This window comes from Sebastes fasciatus, chromosome 16, assembly GCF_043250625.1.
Source record: "Sebastes fasciatus isolate fSebFas1 chromosome 16, fSebFas1.pri, whole genome shotgun sequence".
In the NCBI taxonomy this organism is placed as follows: Eukaryota; Metazoa; Chordata; class Actinopteri; order Perciformes; family Sebastidae; genus Sebastes; species Sebastes fasciatus.
The window spans coordinates 30,749,646-30,765,046 of NC_133810.1; the positions used below are offsets into that span (position 1 = coordinate 30,749,646).

The window sequence follows — 15,401 nt, forward strand, 5'->3', positions numbered from 1 at the left end:
ACACCTTGGGTGCAGAGGTAGTTCCGACAGGAATTTAGAGGACAGAATATTTTTTCTTTTTTATGGTAAGATTAAAAGCAGGTCTTTTATCATACTGGACTGGTTCGGCTACTGCAGACTGATTGAACACTCATGTCTGTTAGCATGTTATCTCTCTCCTTCTACAATAGCTGTCAATTCTTTCAATGATGGCAAAATATGAACTATATGTTTGACCATTTCCTACTGGATCATCTCAACCCTGTAGTACACATTCAAGGTAAGGCCTTGCAGTTAATTTGTTTCATACCTAAGACATAGATCACTTCCTGTCATGATTGATCTTTTTTCATCATCATCTTCTGCTCTCCTGCCTCTACAGCATATGTTTCCAATGGAGTCAGTTTTCAGAAACATCCCTCATCAATATTATACTGATGACACGCCGCTCTTTTCCCCCTTTATTGATTTTGATTGATACCAGCTTTCAACCCTGATCTCATCAATCCCTACATCCAGAACCCCTGTGATCCTCTGATCAGTCACTCCTCGCCCTTCCATGTTTCCAGTTGAATTTCAAAGGGACCAAACCCATTTCCATCGCTGCTCACAGACTGTGGAACACTTTACAACTTCCCTTTCAGATCTTTTCCATTTATCACCAGTTTTTATGCAACCCATCTTTTTTACAACTGTGTTTGAGTCCCCGTAATTATTATTAACTACACAATTGCTTTAATAATATCTGTTACAGTTATTAACCTATTTATGTTATTTTAAATTTATCTGTGTAACTTTGGTCAACATTTCTTTCTGTTTTTAAATGTGCCCTGTAAAAAAAATTATTATAATTTGAGTTGGGTTGACCTGACTTTTTACAAATTGACAGAAATGGAGCAATATTAACATTATTTTGGAGTCGTGTTTCTGGCCAAAAATGTAAGCCCAATATTCACTATCATTGTAGCTCTGTTTTTGGTCTCCACCAACTCGTGGAAAGATGTCTGGCCCTTTGATATTCCACTATGTTAGTAGCGAGTATGTACTATGTATGTAGACGGTTGCTATCTTTGTCTGTGTGTTGTTTGGTACTCAGCAGGTTGCATACGGTGGGTTTATCAAAGCCTTTTTGATAGCAAATAAGTAAAGCTGCAGGCTGTACAATCCTAACAATGAGGCTAAAATGCCCCAGAGATTTGAGGGGAACTACAGAGTTGTCAATAATGATCTGTGGCTTTGTCACTATGACCCCGTTTACATGCGTAAACGACCACCAAGGTACGCTTGTGATCCAATCACTCAAACCACTTGCTGAGGTTTATCTGGGATGCATTTGACCACATATCTATTCTTTATATCTATTTCCGGCCTCCTGCTGGTTAAAAACAACATCAGATTTGGTCTTTGCAAACAGAAACGATGTGTGTGTTTAGCAGGTGAGCAAGTGAGATACGATCACAAGTGGTCACTGGAGACACGTGGAAATGCATTCTAATGCCAGGTGTGAACTGATGTAGTAAGAGCTGTTCACTTGGACCCTGTTTACACCTGTCGCATTTTGGTGGCAGGTGTAAACAGGGCCTATGCATGACACCTTTCACATGACATGTTATAATTTGTTAAACATATAAACTACTGCAGCTTTAAATAAAAATCAAAAAAGCACAGGCTAAAGAGTACAACGGGAGTATTAGGGCCACATTGAGGGAAAAAAAAATTAATCGGAGATTTTGAGAATAAGTCATTTTACGAGAAAAAAGTTATAATTTAATGAGAATGAAGTCATACGTTTATGAGAAAAAAAGTTGTTTTATGAGAATAAAGTCAGAAGTTTAAGAGAAAAAAGTCATAGTATTATGAGAATGAAGTCCTAATATTATAAAGTAGTAATTGTACATGTTATTTTAGATTATTTATAAAGCAGCGTGCCGCCTGTGTAAAGTTATGACTTTATTCTCTTAATATTACAACTTTTTTTCTCGTATAGTTATGTCTTTATTCTCGCAATATTACGACTTAATTTTCTTGAAATAGTATGAGTTTATTCTCATTAAAATATGACTTTTTTCTCGTAATATTATGACTTTATTCTCGAAATATCAGATTTTTTTTCCCCCCTCAATGTGGCCCTAGTACTCTGTCGTAAAAGAGTAACAGTAATGTGTGGTGTCATAGCAACTCGTTCTCATTCCCAACTCACCACATACTGACGCTTGGTCAGGACCCCTTGGCGTCACTTTCTAACGCGCTGGGTAGCTCAGCCTTAGTCGGGTTCAGGACAAAAAAGTGGTTTGGCTTAAAATGATTAGTTTGTAAAGTGAAACTTAACGTTGTGAACACACAAGATAAACAACACATTGTTGGTTTCAAACCGAACACGAGCACCGGTCTCCTACTACCCTCCTGCAGCACTTCCCCCGATATTGACGAAGATGGATTTACGTTGTAGTTACTTGAAAGCCCGGTGTGTCTCATACAGGCGCTTAAGGGTGCCTCGGTGCCATCGGTATCACACGCCGAGGGGCGTGACGAAACGTCGGTATTTGACACCCTGGGAATGAGAACGGGCTCGTCATAGTCAGAACAAATGATTTGCAACTTGAATTTCACATTGAACCAGTTTATGGACATTTTTGCAATCTCTCAATCAAATGATACGATGACTATATACCACAATAGTGACTACCCTATGCTGAACCTCCAGTAAGGTCAGAAAACATATCAAACAGGTTAACAATGCAGCCATCACTGAGATCATATATTGTAAAATCAACTGTAAAAAAATAATAATAATAATTAAACATTGTAGATGACAAGTGAATTTTGAATACTGCAAACTTTAAAATGCCCAGAGAATTATGCATTCAGGAGGATTACAGATAATGTGAAACGCATCAATCTAAAATCCTTAAACCATTTAAAAAAAATAAATAAATAAAAGACAAAAAAAACCAAATTACATTTCATGGTGACATATGCAAAAATACACCTTAAGTAAATTCCGGTATCAGTTCTCTTTTAATGGGGATTTTCAACAAATTGATTCAAACTTATTGACATCAATACGTGTTAATCTATCTGGGATGGAAAGGGTTACAATAACCCCTCACTTTAGTTTTGCAGGCGTCTGAATTTCACCTGTCTGTGTTTTTTTGCAAACCCCTAAAGATTGAAATCACATCCTGACAGTCTGCAGCTGACTGGTTCATCATCATTACAAGCACATAACTTAACATGTGAGTACAACAAAAGCATTCCCACATATATCATTCTCATTTCTCGTTTTGTCCTCGACACACTTCTTACTCGTACGTATGCACAGGAGTGAACTGGACAATAGCAGAACATTACATCATCAATCACTTGTGCTTTAAGTATATTCTCATCACTGGATATTTTCTGTCTGAGGCAGACTAAAAAAATGTCCCTTGAAAAACGCATCCACTGACAACAGAACACAACAATCACTTCTGCATTCTTGAGATCAGCGTCTGCTGTTTACCTCGGTGCAAACTAGGTTAAAAGCGCACTCGTAACACCTGAAAAAAAGCTTCATAGCAGCTACGCGGGACATTCATCAGCATTCAAGTTGACGCTACTATCTTGTCGATCATGAAATATTCCAGCTTGTGTCACCTGTGGCTTTGATGTGGACTGGAGCTGTGTGCCAGCTTTGTAGTTAGAAATGTGAAAAAACACTTCTGGTGAATTTAAATTGATGTTTTAAATCAAGGACCTTTATCCGGCTTCTCCACCACTTCACATTAAAATACTTTTGTGATTAAATATGGATCCGTCTTCTGGTTGACTGACATGTTTGAGTATAAACCTTGATCACAATGTTATTAAATATGTGAAGAAGCTAATTAAAGGAATGTACCACTGTTTTTGTTCATCTTAATGCATTACTAAAATAGTACAGATTGGTGCTTGAGATACAAGTAATCCATCCCAATGCACACTTTTTTTAAAAAAATTTGTTGAAGTCAAGTGACAGCGCAAGGCCTATTTTTGATTTGCATTATTGATAACTTTTAAGCAGATGTCGTGTTTAATGGATAAAACAAATTCTAAGTCACCAGTGGTGAAAGAAGCATTCAGATTCTTTACTTAAAGGAGCAGTCAGCGATTCTAATGCAATACACTTTTTTGTATAATTCATCGGAATATCTCCTCACGGTCCTCTAGCTGTCCGTTTAGTGTGCGCTGAAAGAAAATCTAGTGTTAATACACAGCCATGGCTCTGTAAATGGGAAACAAGCTAACGGCGTGTCCAGACCGCCCGGTGTGAGCAGCATGTGGCGGCTGTGGAACCTGTGGGCTGCGTGTCAGATGCATGTCTTCTAGAGATTCAAGGTCTCACCTATTTTTAACGCGAGTCACGCGCGGTTCTCAGCAACAACAGACAGTGAATATCTTTCTGTGGACAGAATTCCTTAATTTGTTACCACGAGGCTTTTATTCTGAAATATTTGCAGGACAGTGTTGTAGAACATGCAGTGACTTGCAAAGCTCCATGAATAAATATAGTACGGGGTTTTAATTGTGGATTATTACTATTATTTACAAATTACTACATGTTTCTTAACCTTTTGGGGTGTTGAGTTTAAATATCAACAATCTTTCTCCAGAATCGCTGACTTCATCTATTAGTAAAAGTACTAATACCACACTGTGAAAATACATCACAAGTAAAAGTCCTGCATTTAAAACCTTAAAGGTGAGGTTGGTAATGTTCTTCGGGACATGTTTTGTTATATTTCTTGAAATTCTTCTCACATCCTGACAGCAATCAATAAATGAAATGCTCTGACAAAAAAAGAAAATCCTGTATTTGTGTACTGTACTGTTTTAAGGACAATAATTAATAAGGGACGGAAAACTGTAATCTGTAAAGAAACTAAAGCTGTCAAAAGTACAATATTTACCTCTGAGATGTAGTGGAGTAAAAGTATAAAGTTGCATAAAATGGAAATACTCAAGTAAAGTACAATTACCTCAGATGTGTACTTAGGTACAGTACTTGAGTAAATGTACTTAGTTACATTCCACCACTGCGAGTCACTTTATGGTCTTTTAATACAATTCACATATAGGTAAAACAAATAACACTCTGGAATGCTTTTAGTAATTAATAAGATTTGATGAAAAACATTGACATGGTCCTTTAAGTAACTTTATCTGCTCTCACTTATCGGCGGTGGATTCTTAGTGACCGTATGCGTTTTCAGAGATATTTAGTATTTGGAGAGATATTTTAACGAGGAATATATGTTATTGTTAAGTACTTTTTTCCAATTGCAGATCAATGGAAAAAAGAAACAAACACATGATTTGTGATAAGCTGCAACCTGTTTGGCTCTGTGGTCCAAATAAAAAGCCTCAATTGCATAAAAGCCCACCGGTCAACCAAGGGAACCTGATAACCACTGTGGTTGCCTGAGAAACTTAAAGGCTATTTATCAAATGTGTTTGTAGTTTTACACATTTTTCAACTTCATAACTTACCATCAGCGTGAATCAGTTGCAACTTTAACACAATACTTTAAATCAGGAAGTTTGATGATATTTTCAAATTGAATTTAGTTTTCCCAGTTATCAGCAGCAGAGAGTTCAGTGCCATGTTGCTAATCAGACCACCCACTAACTTGACGCTTTAATGATGCCATCAGCACTAACTGTAGGTTATCCATCACATCTATCAACTCTGAGCATTAATTCAATTTGTCACCGCAGCAAACGAAGCGGCACACTGACCAACGCTTCTGTCCTAAATGACAATCACATAAATGTTTGACATCTCATTTCAGGTTTTCTGTCCTCAGTGTGAATATGCCGTGAAGCTGCTATGACACTGTGATTAGGTGTTTCAAAAAATGCCATCTGATAAGTGTATGCATTTTGAAAAACAACAGTGCAGGAATTGTCTGTACACATTTGTACATTTTCTACACACACTAGAATGAAAATAATAAAAAAAAAAAGAAATGTGGATGCACTATGCTGTAGGACTTTGCCTGAGAAATCATGGTGTACTATTTATTATTCTGAACTGTTTATCATGAAGGATTTGTTATTCTGTTTTGCATACAACTGTAAAAATACAGTAAAATTCAACAATCACATTGCATTTTTTCCTTTTTTGTTGTTTACTTAAAAAAGCTTAATGGTATTGTACAGATATTGAACGGACATGACACAATAATAATAATAATAATCTGAATGTACATTTCAATATTGGGCAATAAACAGTCAACTATCAACAGTTACATGTATTTTTCTTCTTTTTTCCCTTTTCACATACAAAAAGGTTTGGGGGAGACACAAACGCAGTAGTTCTACCATCATCAAATTAGTGCATGATTTTTCAATTTTTCCCTTCCTCGGATTGACGCCTCTCACTCTTGGCGAGCCAACAGAGAACAGACTCTGATGCAAAGCCCGAAAGAAAAAAGAAAGAAAACTAAGGGTGAACCACTGGTACTCTTAAATTTCCATTCTCCTTACAGGACTAATAGTCTGTTCTTGCCGCTCAATGCTGAGAGAAGCTTGAAGGTCGTCACATTTCACATCAGAACATCAGCAGGCAGAGTAAGGTTACAGTCAGCAGGAGGCATACGGAGAAACGGGGCAACGCGGCAGCCCCGTTCACATCGTGCATCGCACCGGGACCTGCAGGAGAATAACACACCACTTACTCCATCATCAGTGTTAGCGTGTCTTAAAATCAGTGCTTGAACCGTAGATATGCTTCCATGTGAACTGTGATTAACTGGAATTCAAATGTTCATGTGAATGTGGCTTATTATCTCAGCCAAATGAGAGCTTTACATCAGTGCTGCCATGGAAACTAGTGAATGGTGGAAATGAAAAAGGTAAATCTTGGGAGACCTTCATGTCAGGATTGCTTTTTTTTTGTGTGCAGCTGTTAGCATGCAAAAAAACTAGCCATTATAATAGTCCACTTGAGAATGAATCAGAATAATTGAAACATAATTAACACTTTCATTCACCTCAGCGTGTCACTTGTTTACTCAGCATGTATGTTCTTACCATAAAGGATTATGCTGGCATTAGTGATTCCCATCGTGTTCACGGCGACGCAGGTGTAGTTTCCATAGTCTTCTTCAGAGACGTTGAAAAAGACGAGCATTGACTGTTTACCTTGATTCTCTATCTTAACCCCGTTTAGTCCGTTGAAGAGCCTGTAAGAAAGAGGGGAGCAGCTTTCAAAGCTTCTGCCGGTGAAGAGAAACAACTGTAACAGTGCTTTTCTCGAGTTTGTTGAGAGGCCATGTGTCTGTTTGTTTAACCTTTTGTCAAATCTCTAGCACACATACTTCATGACATTAGAACTATATGTATGGGCTAAAAGTCTGAATGCAGCTCACTGCCTCATCGAGGTGACTGTACATCCTTCAGTGCACGGCAACCTTCCTTCTATTTCACTCATTGCATTTCCTGTTGCGTTGCCTTATTTCATGTTTGCGGACGACAGTCATTTATTTTATCAGCGACCTCCATCTTTTTATTCTTGAGGACCGATGTTGTCTTTGAGGACTGACGAGCAGCGCTGCTGTCACTGTCAGGGCCCATTTAACAGTGCAGCTTGTGTTTACATCAGCTTACCAGCTCTGGGGCTGCTCATAAACATCTTTCCAGTCTCCAGCCTTGAGTTGGAAAATATATTATACTATAATATCCCTCTAAACCTCCGAGCCCCACACCACACTGACATAAACCAATTACTATGTAGAAATAAAACATAGTTGCCTTTGGTGTCCATGCCTGTTTTGCAAATGATCTGACTGAATTTTGAAGAAAAAAAAAGAAAAGTAAATTGGGATTTTTCATAATGTGAATATTAGGATAGGCCTATATTGCCCACTGAAAGAAGAAAATTAAGGGCATGAAGGATTATCTCATTACATCAAAAGCACAATATTAGTTTTAATGAGGTTATGTGTAAAAAGCCATCACTCATCAACAAAGATGATGCAGTCTGGCTTATTTCAAATAAAGTAAATCCACACCCTACAGCACAACGGGCGTCTTTGTGTTTCTGTAATAACGACTTCAAACAATTCCAGTCCAGTAGAAATCACAGAGCTCAGAAGAGAAACTTGCCTGCGGTCCTCTTTGTACCACTCGAAATCTGCTCTCGGGACGGCAGAGGCTTCGCACTGCAGGACTCCTTTTTGTCCAACCGGAGTACCCGTACTCCTCGCTTTAGACATGAAGGGAGGATCTATAAAAGAATGTCAAATATGTTTGCGTCATATAGAGAACATCTACCCATTGCTTGATGTTATGGGCTTCATACTATCATTTAATTCTTCTTACTATTTCTTTAAAAGTTAATTGACATAATGACATGACATTATTTGGGATGGCATCCTGTTGAATCTTCACTCAACCTTGACGAACTATGCATCTTCTGAAGGCACAAAGCCCTGCAAACCCATTTTTATAATCCCAGTATAGCTGTGACAACTTATTTTGTAACAGGAGAGCGTATAAAACAAAACATTCATATTAAAAGAACTAAACAATCAGGCTTTATTTGAGGATATATATCTGATGAACGTGCGAGTTTTGGCCCTTACAGTTGACTGTGACTTGCACCGTCCTGACATCAGGGCTCGATATGTCATTAGAAGCAATGCATTCATACGATCCCGACTGCTCCTTGGTGATGGCTGTCAGCTCCAGATGTTCCCCCTCAATCACAAATTTATGAGTGCCTGTGGAGAAGGAAAGAAACAGAAGGAAGAAAGGCATTAGTGAATAAGTCCTGTACTGACCTTGATAACATTTTCACCCCCTAAATACTGTACATACCACTGGGACGGATATTGTATTGAAATACAGCAGCCTCTAATTGTCACATACGGTATGCTGACCGACAGGAGTCATTCTGCATGCCGCATGGTTCAAGCAATGGCAATGCCAGTGGATCGGTCAGTCCACCACTGTGGTCCAGACTGAAATATCTCAACAACTATTGGATAGGTTGCCATGAAATTTGGTACAAACATTCATGGTCCCCAGAATAGTTGAAGAAGACATTAGTACTAATCAAAATGACCAGTGAATTGTACTTGATATATATTCAGTGCTTGATTGTTAACTTTAAATGGAAAGTAAAAGACTGATCATTTATCCTGTGCTATTATATTATCATTATATTTTTATTATAGTATGGTACTTTGGTGCTGGAGGACTACAAGACTAATGTAAAGTAGTAGAGTAAAAACTGGTTGATTGAATAAGACATTATGGATACACTATTTGTTAACAAATTTGCAGACACCATTGGATGGAAAGTCGTTTTGATAACATACAAACTCTTTTTATATGATGATATACAAACCTAACAGATGAGGACAACCTTGTGATTATCTGTGTCAAAGGTCTTATTTTACCAAGAAAGATAAATTCAAATCAACAGACCATAGCTGCAGCCTTCGTCTCTGAATTTGGTTTATTTGCTGGGTTTCTAAATGTCTCGAGAGGGCAGACAGCTCAGGGCACGCACTCATTACACAAAGAAAATAAACTAATTGCATCGAAACAAGCCCACTTCAGTAACTGCACAAATTACCCCTGACACCAGCAATGTTAAAAGCATGTTTTGGTGACAGAGAGACCTTAAGCTATTGCTGCGTGGGTGGGGTGAAATGGATAGGAGCACTAATCCCAATCAGTAGAAATGTCAATCCAGCAATATCTCTAAATTAGCATAATGCCATTATGTTTTCCAAAGCTGCAGACACTGTTGCAGCTGGCTGAGGATTCAGCAGAAAAGGTTGTGGTCTGGGGATAATCAACGCGTTGCGTGTTACCAGCGGAACTGCTAGCACAGGTAATTGAGCATTCTCACCATGGATAACTATATCAGGCAGGCTGTGGCTGACAACATGCTGTTGAGTTCCTATAGCTGGCACTGCACTGTGTGACTGCTTTAATGATGGCCAACGCTGGAAGGAAGTTTACTGTCAAATTATGATCTAATTACCTCATTGGCTTTGTAGTACACTGGGTAGTGCACTAGATTGCATGTAGACCATATCACAGTTGTAAACATTGTAACATTGTAAACAACAACACAACAAATGTGTCCCAGTTTATTTCCTGTTGCAGTGATTGACATACTAACATGCTATTTAGTACACTAAAACAATATGTGAGATATTTTAGTACGTCCAAAACCTTAGTATGAAACCAATAGGACGCAAATTGCATACTATTTCTGGTGAAATGTTACAGTATGCAATGCTGAATACTTCAGCATCATAAATGTCCCACAATTTCAGAAACCGTCGTTTTCGTCACATGAGGTTGACACGGGTTACCGTGGTTACACGTCTCTCCAAAACCGGCAAAGGAGGCTCTCAGGAAGTGACGACATAAATTACAGCTCAGTGTGTCCGAAGAGAGACATACTACTGTTTTATTCACACAATAGTATGTTAAACGATAGTACACATATTGAGTATGTAGTGCATACATGTAGTATGCGATTTCGGACGAAGCCATAAGCTGACAGGAAGTAAACATGGACCCAAATTGTTGCCTAGCAACGCAATTCCATTGAAACGGTCTTACAGTATATTGCATTGTTGTTTCTTTAGTATACTATGCCTCAAAAACCTAAAATTATCTCTGAGTTGATGGAATAATAACTAGTAAAATATCTTAAATGCAGACTACTAAACTATTTTGGGGATGCCAAATATGTATTTTTTGTTGTTTACCTTTTATTCAAACTTTCTTCGATTTTGCGGTATTTTAGATTTGATCTGTCCAGCCAAAGACCAAAAGATGCTTCAAAAAGTAATGTGATAATACATGTACGTTTAGATATTATTTCCAATATTCCAGTGTGGGTCACAAAGCAGCACCTAAAACAACACATTTTGATTTTAAATGTTTATCTCCTGATTTTGTCATTAAACGATTGTCTCTAAAACACAAAACTGATCCGGAGTGCGCTGTGTGATTCCCACTCAACCCACTCCTGACATACAGAATATGTGTTTGTGTGTGTGTGTGTGTCTGTACACGCTCATTAGGCCATTGTTAACGTGTCAGCATTCATTACAAAATGAGAACAAAGCAGGAGTGAATACAATCAGAACACTATTGATTCCTGTTGAGAACAGCCAGAAAAGACAGCAGAGTTGACAAAATGTAGACATTTACAAAAAGTACAAGATAATGACCAGACACAGTTACAATCTAAGTATTATAGGCTAATATAAATGTCAATCTAAATTACCCAGATGAATGAATATAAAGAAGTCATAATCATCACATATTACTCTGGATGAATGGATATAAAAACAATCACCATCATCATCAACACCCACATCAGTGGTCTGCAGCGATGGCCATAATTCCAGCACAACATCAGTGTCAGTACAGCATGACTGGATGACTAATAAGAGAGCCATTAAAGTACCGGCTGGCAGCCGGCACAAATGAGCGTCTAAAAGCACTCGGCGGAGCACCTCAGCAATATTAGCCATTAGCTTAAGGAGCTCTGCTGTCTAGACACCACTATGAGCGCTTTGGTAAAAAGATTACTGCAGTCCAATTACAAGCATTACAATAGCAAAGACCAAAGATTTCATAAGTAAACAAGCAACAGGTCCTCTTTAGAAATAGCTTGTAAAGAATTCTATTACAGCCGGTAAAGGGCAATTTGTTATAAAAGTAAAAAAGGTGACTTCAAACCGACAGAAGCTGGCAGGCACCGATTTAACTTCACAGAAGAAGTAAAGTTATTGATTGGCTTTGCTTAAATCTGCCCTTCAGTAGAAAACAGTATGTAGTCCATGTTTGGCTTCTAAACTACAAATGGTGCAGTAACTATTGAGATTAGAGACTGGTGTCCTCCTGGTGCTCCTAACGGCATCTGCAAGATTTCACCGACTGGAGGAAAACAACCAATCAGAGCTGATCTAAAGCCTGCCGAACTGAAAATGTTTGTGACCCGGCAGCAATGTTGAGATCAGTTGAGGAAATACCAAGCACCGCCCACCAGCCGGAGCAAACTTTCTCATTTTACAACTAAACAGTGCACTACAAGATGTTTCTGAAAACATGTGAGGAGAGAAATAGGAATTCCAGCTTCCTGTTGAATGAAATGACCTGTGATTGGCCAAAGTCTCCCGTCTCGGGCTATATTTTCTAAAGCCTGAAAACAGAGCCAAGAGGAGGAGCAGAAGTCTAGTTTTCTCTCAGAACACTTGAATTACAATATGCTGAAAGGTTATTATGGAATTTTTGCCCAATGATGCCAAAATCTTTCAGCCTACTGCAGGTTTAAAGTATTACATTTGCCTAATATACAAGAAGGCGCAAATAATTAAGATAGCGTTTCACAAAGTTCATAAAGTTTCCCTTAACTCAACTCAAAAAAACATTGCTATTTTTGAAGGGAGTCTGGGGGACTTTCTCCACGGGTGAAAAGGGAGTATATTGCTGGTTACAGTTTATTGTATTCTGTAAGATTTGACATGTAATTCTATTTCATTTCCTTTCATAAATGTAGTATAAATGGTGAAATCACTTGAAACAATGTGTTTACAAACATCTGCTGCTTGCTTTGGCAGGTGAGAGAGACAAAACCCATCCACACAGCAGCACAGCATGCATACAGACAAAAGCAATTATGATAAGCCTGTAGATGTTTAAAGGTACGCTTATTCCAGTTTTGGAGGCGATACATCAGCCTTAAAAAACAAACCGGAAAAAAAAGGTCTGAACCATGGAGAGCAGGAGGGGAGGGAGAGAGAGAGAGAGAGAGAGCTTCCTCACTAAGTGCACCAAATATCCTGAAATAAGAGATGCATTTTCACCAAGCCAGCATCATATGTCCAGACATACGAATGAGGAGCAACTTCCCTTCATCTTGAGAGAAAGCTGCAGAATAGTTCTCTTGGCTACAAGAGTCAGGCTTCATGTTTTGAGTATTTTGAAAGAAAGTCACATATCTGTATGATACCATACCAGCCACAGACCTTCCACCGGTTCTAGGCTGAATGTTTGGGGACACAAAACATCAAGAATATTTCCATTTGATGGAATGGTGTAGCCATAAAAACATAAGAGTATTTAGTTTGAATATTTCACAACATATAGCGTAACTTCAATGAAGAGCTGGAACAAGTTGAGACACAATTTATTTGAGATACTGTCACACAGAGAGATTGTTGTTTTCCTTGAAGTTCACATATGTGGCTGGATAATAGCTGGCAGCCAAAGAGCCAATTTTCGATGGCTACTACTGTATGTAATTGTATTTGTCTGTATGCTAACTGATCAAACCCCATATTAGCATGTTTACACGTGAAGGTCTATCTATCCAGGAGACTATTGGGCAAAAACAGAAACACTGAAAAAAGCTGAACAACCTGTAATTCCCTTAAAAGCTGCAGAGGGTAGAAATGGTGCAAATGACAGAATCGGCTGAATGGGCACATTTTTTATAAAGCCTGAAACCAGAGCCATGAGGAGGTGCAGAAGTCTAGTTTCCTCTCAGAGCACTTGATATGCTGAAATGTTATTATGGAATTTTTTGCCAAATGAAAAACCTTCTGTCTACTGAAGCTTTAATGTTTGTGTCTTATTGGCCTCTATTTTCACACTTGTTTGAGTCTTTTGTTTTAAGTGGAAGCAAAGGTGTGACTGCAATCGCCAATTGTCATTCAAAGAGTTGGGTTAATTATTGGGCTTCAAAACAAATCAATGGAAAAAAAACTGTCTCCAAATAGTTTAATTGAGCAAAGTCTTTGATCAAAAACATAACAAAAGAATCACTTTGATAAACTACTTCAAAATAAAGATGTGAAGAAAAATGTTCAGCCTGAGTCATTCCCTATTCAGCGAGGAAACAGCATTCAGCCAGCGACATACAATATGCCACACAGCTTTAAATAGCATACTAGTCACCGCCAGATGTACGATAAGAACAAGTCACTGTAAAGTCTAGATCATTACCGTTAAAACTTCCTTCCAGTGCTAATTCGTCGTGGGGAGGGAGGTAAAGCTTTGACAAGCTGCGGCTGGTAAGGAAAACTACCCCTCAACCGTAGTCCATTAATCACACCATGTAATTGTCAGCATCAATATGGAGCAGCAGCATCCTCAAACACAGGAACAGGCAGATAAATCTAAAGTGTCATTCCTGCATAATGTAATTGTCCACCTATTTTAGTGCAAGAAACAGAGCTGAATACAGAACATCTGTGTGTGTGTGTGTGTGTGTGTGTGTGTGTTTGTGTGTGGGGTGGTGGAGCGGGTTGGTCTTTTCAGAGAACAGGGATGTGGGACAGGAAGACACTTGCACTAAAATACACTTGAGAACACTTGATGTGAAGCGCTGTGTCTGTCTGTGCCGACAGCAGCCAGCAGGTAATTCTAGAGTTTCATGGTTTCTAACCATTCAGAGCCCCGTGGTCATTCTCTGAGCTGAATTCGGTACCCAGCAGACGGTACTTGAAACAGTCCGTGGTCCATTTGATGGCGAGACACTCCAGCTGCCCCCGTCGAGCACGGTGTCTCCCTCAGGACTGGTTTCCTGCTGACACCGGCTACTGGCCTTTTTGTCTTCTCCCTCACCTTGCCGTCACGTCCCACCAATACCTCTCTGCCTGAGGCGTCAGCCCGGGTGAGAAGGGCACACTAAAGTTTAGTTGCATCTGCCATCATCTTTATCTTTTTTTTTGATGACCTTCTTGGAGCACCTTCACTCTCCTTCCACTGCTTCCCCCCGGGAGTGAAAACACCGCTACAATACGGAGGCCAGAGTGGCCATATCCTCTGGCACTGTTTGGTCTCAAAGGAGGCGGCTGGGTACAGGCAATCCTCTCACTGAGGCCCCTTCCTCCTGCAGCCCCTCCCTCCAGATTACACACTAGGTTTATTTTGCTCAACTCTTTACTATAATGGCAGTGTAGAGAAATTCTCAAAATAAATATAGAGTTAAGACATAAGAATAGTAATCGCCAATATGACAGTGTCAGGAGAAAAGGCTTCTCAGAGCACTGTACTTACAAATAACCATGTTTCAGGTGCTGAACACCTTTGGTCAGCAACAAAAAAAGAAAATCAAAAATAGTCTTTAAAAACAACTCAAAAATAACTTAAATGAAAATCTTTATCTCCAAGGAGTTAGACGCCCCTTTTCTTATCCCCTGACAGAGCCACATAATTGGCAGCACTGATGTAGAACAGCAGCTTGTGCCGAGACGATGGACGGGATCAGTCCAGGAGGTGGCACAATGAAGATGGCTTCAATTGTACGGATGCTTTATGAAGCCTGTACATTAGCTGGAAGCCATGTGTGCTCTTGTTTCTGTGTATAGTCTCTCCTCTCCCTCAGTCCTCTCCTCTGCATGTAGCACCACAACGTG

General features: G+C 39.1%; 1 protein-coding gene across 4 annotated transcripts in view; it reads right to left on the reverse strand.

Annotated features, from left to right (window-relative positions):
- Positions 1-2,583: 2,583 nt before the first annotated feature.
- opcml (opioid binding protein/cell adhesion molecule-like) overlaps positions 2,584-15,401 on the reverse strand; it is a 244,307-nt gene continuing 231,489 nt past the window's right edge. For all 4 annotated transcript variants that reach the window (XM_074612071.1, XM_074612069.1, XM_074612068.1 and 1 more), the window contains 4 exons: positions 8,586-8,723; positions 8,107-8,227; positions 7,033-7,184; positions 2,584-6,651 (listed from right to left, as the gene is read on the reverse strand). In XM_074612071.1, the coding sequence (XP_074468172.1) occupies positions 6,551-6,651; positions 7,033-7,184; positions 8,107-8,227; positions 8,586-8,723 (512 nt within the window). In that variant the 3' untranslated portion in view covers positions 2,584-6,550. The remainder of the gene's footprint in view (positions 6,652-7,032; positions 7,185-8,106; positions 8,228-8,585; positions 8,724-15,401) is intronic.